This window comes from Myotis brandtii, unplaced genomic scaffold (assembly GCF_000412655.1).
Source record: "Myotis brandtii unplaced genomic scaffold, ASM41265v1 scaffold139, whole genome shotgun sequence".
NCBI lineage: Eukaryota > Metazoa > Chordata > Mammalia > Chiroptera > Vespertilionidae > Myotis > Myotis brandtii.
This window is the reverse complement of record NW_005354965.1, coordinates 1,154,046-1,156,939: the sequence shown is the minus strand read 5'-3', so window position 1 is coordinate 1,156,939 and position 2,894 is coordinate 1,154,046. Positions and strand designations below refer to the sequence as shown.

The following is a 2,894-nucleotide window of genomic DNA, read 5'->3' as shown; positions in this document are numbered from 1 at the left end:
CGGGGAGGAGCCTGCCACCGGGGTCCGTGCCCTGGACCGGAATCGAACCCAGAACCCTGTGGCCCGCAGGCCGACGCTCTATCCGCTGAGCCACGCTGGCCAGGGCTGAAGTCGCCTTTTTAAGACACGCCGGGAGCTGCGCACCTGCTTCTGTCGTGGCGCATGCGGTGTTGCTGGGCTGGCTCCTCGGCCCGTCCTCCAGCAGCGCCTGGGCGATCGCGCAGTACACCGTCCGCGGCTTCAGGCTGGGGACCGTGAAGTCGGCTCTCTGCTCCACAAAGGTCTTCCGCTGTGAACAACAAGCCGCCATGGCAGACTCAGCCCCGCGGGCTCGCACGGGGACGTCCACTTTCCCAATTCTCTACAGATTCGCCCCAGACTGGCCTGCCACACAGCTGGCGCAGGCTCAAGAGAGAGACTCCTGATTGAGACAGGACACTATCACCAAGCCGGAGAGTCAAAGGTGCTGCTGCAAAGAGCAATATGATCACTTTTTAATTTTAATTAAAATGTTGTTTTTACTGATTTTAGAGAGAGGGGAGAGCGAGAGACAGAACATCAATGACGAGAGAACTGGCCCTGCCGCCCGGGCCGCCCTGACCGCCGGGGACTGGGCAGTCACGGCGTCTCTTGGTTGTTTTTGTTTTTGGAGGACGTTTATGAAAGCTGAGGGCAGAGAAACAAGGAAGGACCTCGAACAGAAGCAGCAACAGGAGAGCCCGGCTGCCCTGGCTCCCGGGGAAGTCAGAGAAAAGGGGGCCCTGGGAGGAGCTGCCCACTGCTCCCCTGGCTGCAAGTCTCCTGCGGCCCCTTGAGGTCAGGAGATGCACGCCCTGGGGAGGGAGGGGAGGGAAAGTGCGGACGTGCTCCCTGGAGGGACAGCGTGCCCACAGAGTCTTACAGTCTGAAATTTTCCCTATAATTTTAATGGCAAGCTTTTTAAAAAATACATTTTTATTGGTTTCAGAGAGGAAGGGAGACGGAGAGATATGATGAGAGAGAATCACTGATTGGCCGCTTCCTGCACGCTCCCTACTGGGGATCGAGCCCGCAACCCGGGCATGTGCCCTGACCGGGAATCCAACCTTGACCTCCTGGTTCATAAGTCAAAGCTCAATCACTGAGCCACACCGGCCGAGCCAAGCTTTATCGTCACTCAACCAATTAGAACTCTCAATGACAAAATTACACTAGTCTTTTTACCTCAGTATTTGAAGCGTTTTCCCAAAAACTGACTTCATAGGTGAGCGGGTAGTGCTGGAGCTCGGTCTGGTCCTGGAGGCCGATGGAGACTCGGAGCGAGTGGCTGCTCAGGGGCTTCAAGGCCACGATCAGAGGAGGGATGACAACTGGGAGGGGCGAGGGCATGGCGTTCGCTTAGATGAGATGAGGGCAAAGGGCCTCCAGGGTGAAGAATCAGAATCCAGAGTACAAGCGACTGGCTTACCTTGCCTTCCAGCATCAAACTTCTCCTCCTCGGACCAGGGGGACGAGCTGTTCCCGCGGGAGGCCCGGACGCGGAAGTAGATCCCTTTCCGGAACACGTCCTGGGGCGGGGCACACCAGGCCACGGGGGCGCGCTCGCAGCCCTGCACTTGCGCCCACTTTTCTGACTTGCTTCCAGAGGTCCTTTTCAAATAAGACCTTTTAAGACAAAAAAAGTTTGTTTTTAATTCCAAATGCATTGATTTAGTATTTGTATCGAGTGCCTGTAGCAGGCAGCCATCCTGTGAGGGGCTGGGCTGTAACGGTGAACAGTGCCCTCAGGAAGTGGGTGCCAGGGGACGAGAGCCTGTTCTCAGGGGAGCACCCGGGGGCGTGGGGCTGCTTGGCCTGTGCGCAGGGCCCTTCCATGCCCGGGAGCTGCGGCCGGCTGCTAGACAGCTGCTATGAACACTTGAAGAGGCGACGAGGACGGCACCCGGAGCTCAGCGTGTCCTGCTTGGCTGCACTTTACTGATGGTTCCAGATGTGCAAATACTGTGCCGTGGGGCCCCGCGCCCCGGGGCACTGCTGTGCCGGCCGCACAGCGGGGGAAAGGTGCGGGCTCCATTATATTTTACAATTGCTTCGCGCAGGTGGCGCGCCCAGTCAGATGCTGAGGTTCTGAGCTGCTGATTTCTAATGGGATCTGTACGGGGTGCTTCTGGACCTGGGCCACCTCGGATGGGTGCACGCGCAGGTGTCCGTGTGCATAGTGTCAGGAGCCGCGCCACCGTTCACGCCCACGTGAATCTACATTAGCTCTGGCTGCGCTGAGAAAGCCTCGCCGACACTCCTGGGCGCTGTCTGGCCCCCGAGCCTGTCTGCTGCCTGGCCGCTGGCTCCTGGGGCCCACAGAGGCCCTGAAGACGCCGTGCGCCCCGTCTTAGGGACCTACCGCCACTGGTGTGTTAACCAGGGCGTCGGGGATTTCCCTCTGGCGCACCCCACACAGGCAGGCAAGCCCAGGGCCCGCGTCGGGAACGAGCCGGCGGCCTTTCTGTGCACGGGCAATGCCCAACCCAGAGCCACACAGGCGGGGCGGAGTGTCTTCTAGAGTGAAGGGCACCCAGCTTTTCTAAAGACATCTCCTAGGGTCTGCTTCCGGTCCCCAGGAAAGACCAAGCGTCTGACCGTCTCCGGGGAGCGAGGATGCGTCCTTGCCAGGCACCAGGCAGTGTAACTGGCAGCACCGGACCCCGACTCAGCCCCGACAGGCCCCGTGGCTGCTCTTCGAGGCCTCCCGTGTGGACGGGCCGTGGCAGACGTGTCCCGCTCCTTCTCTTCACCTGTGGACAGGCCGAGCGCGCGCCTGTACTTTTAGGACCTGTGATCCGAAGATGTTCTTCTTTCCCAACAGCCATACCCTCTCGACAGCTCCTGCAGGAGCCGGGGCTCAGGCTCCCAGCGTC

At 59.8% G+C, this 2,894-nt stretch overlaps 1 protein-coding gene across 1 annotated transcript in view; it reads right to left on the bottom strand.

The window, feature by feature from the left end:
• Positions 1-2,894, bottom strand: part of IFNAR1 (interferon (alpha, beta and omega) receptor 1) — a 20,811-nt gene that overhangs the window by 3,254 nt on the left and 14,663 nt on the right. Inside the window, exons 8-10 of the mRNA XM_014535199.1 lie at positions 1,448-1,644; positions 1,204-1,349; positions 48-289 (exon numbers count right to left, since the gene is read on the bottom strand). Of these exons, the coding sequence (XP_014390685.1) occupies positions 48-289; positions 1,204-1,349; positions 1,448-1,644 (585 nt within the window). The remainder of the gene's footprint in view (positions 1-47; positions 290-1,203; positions 1,350-1,447; positions 1,645-2,894) is intronic.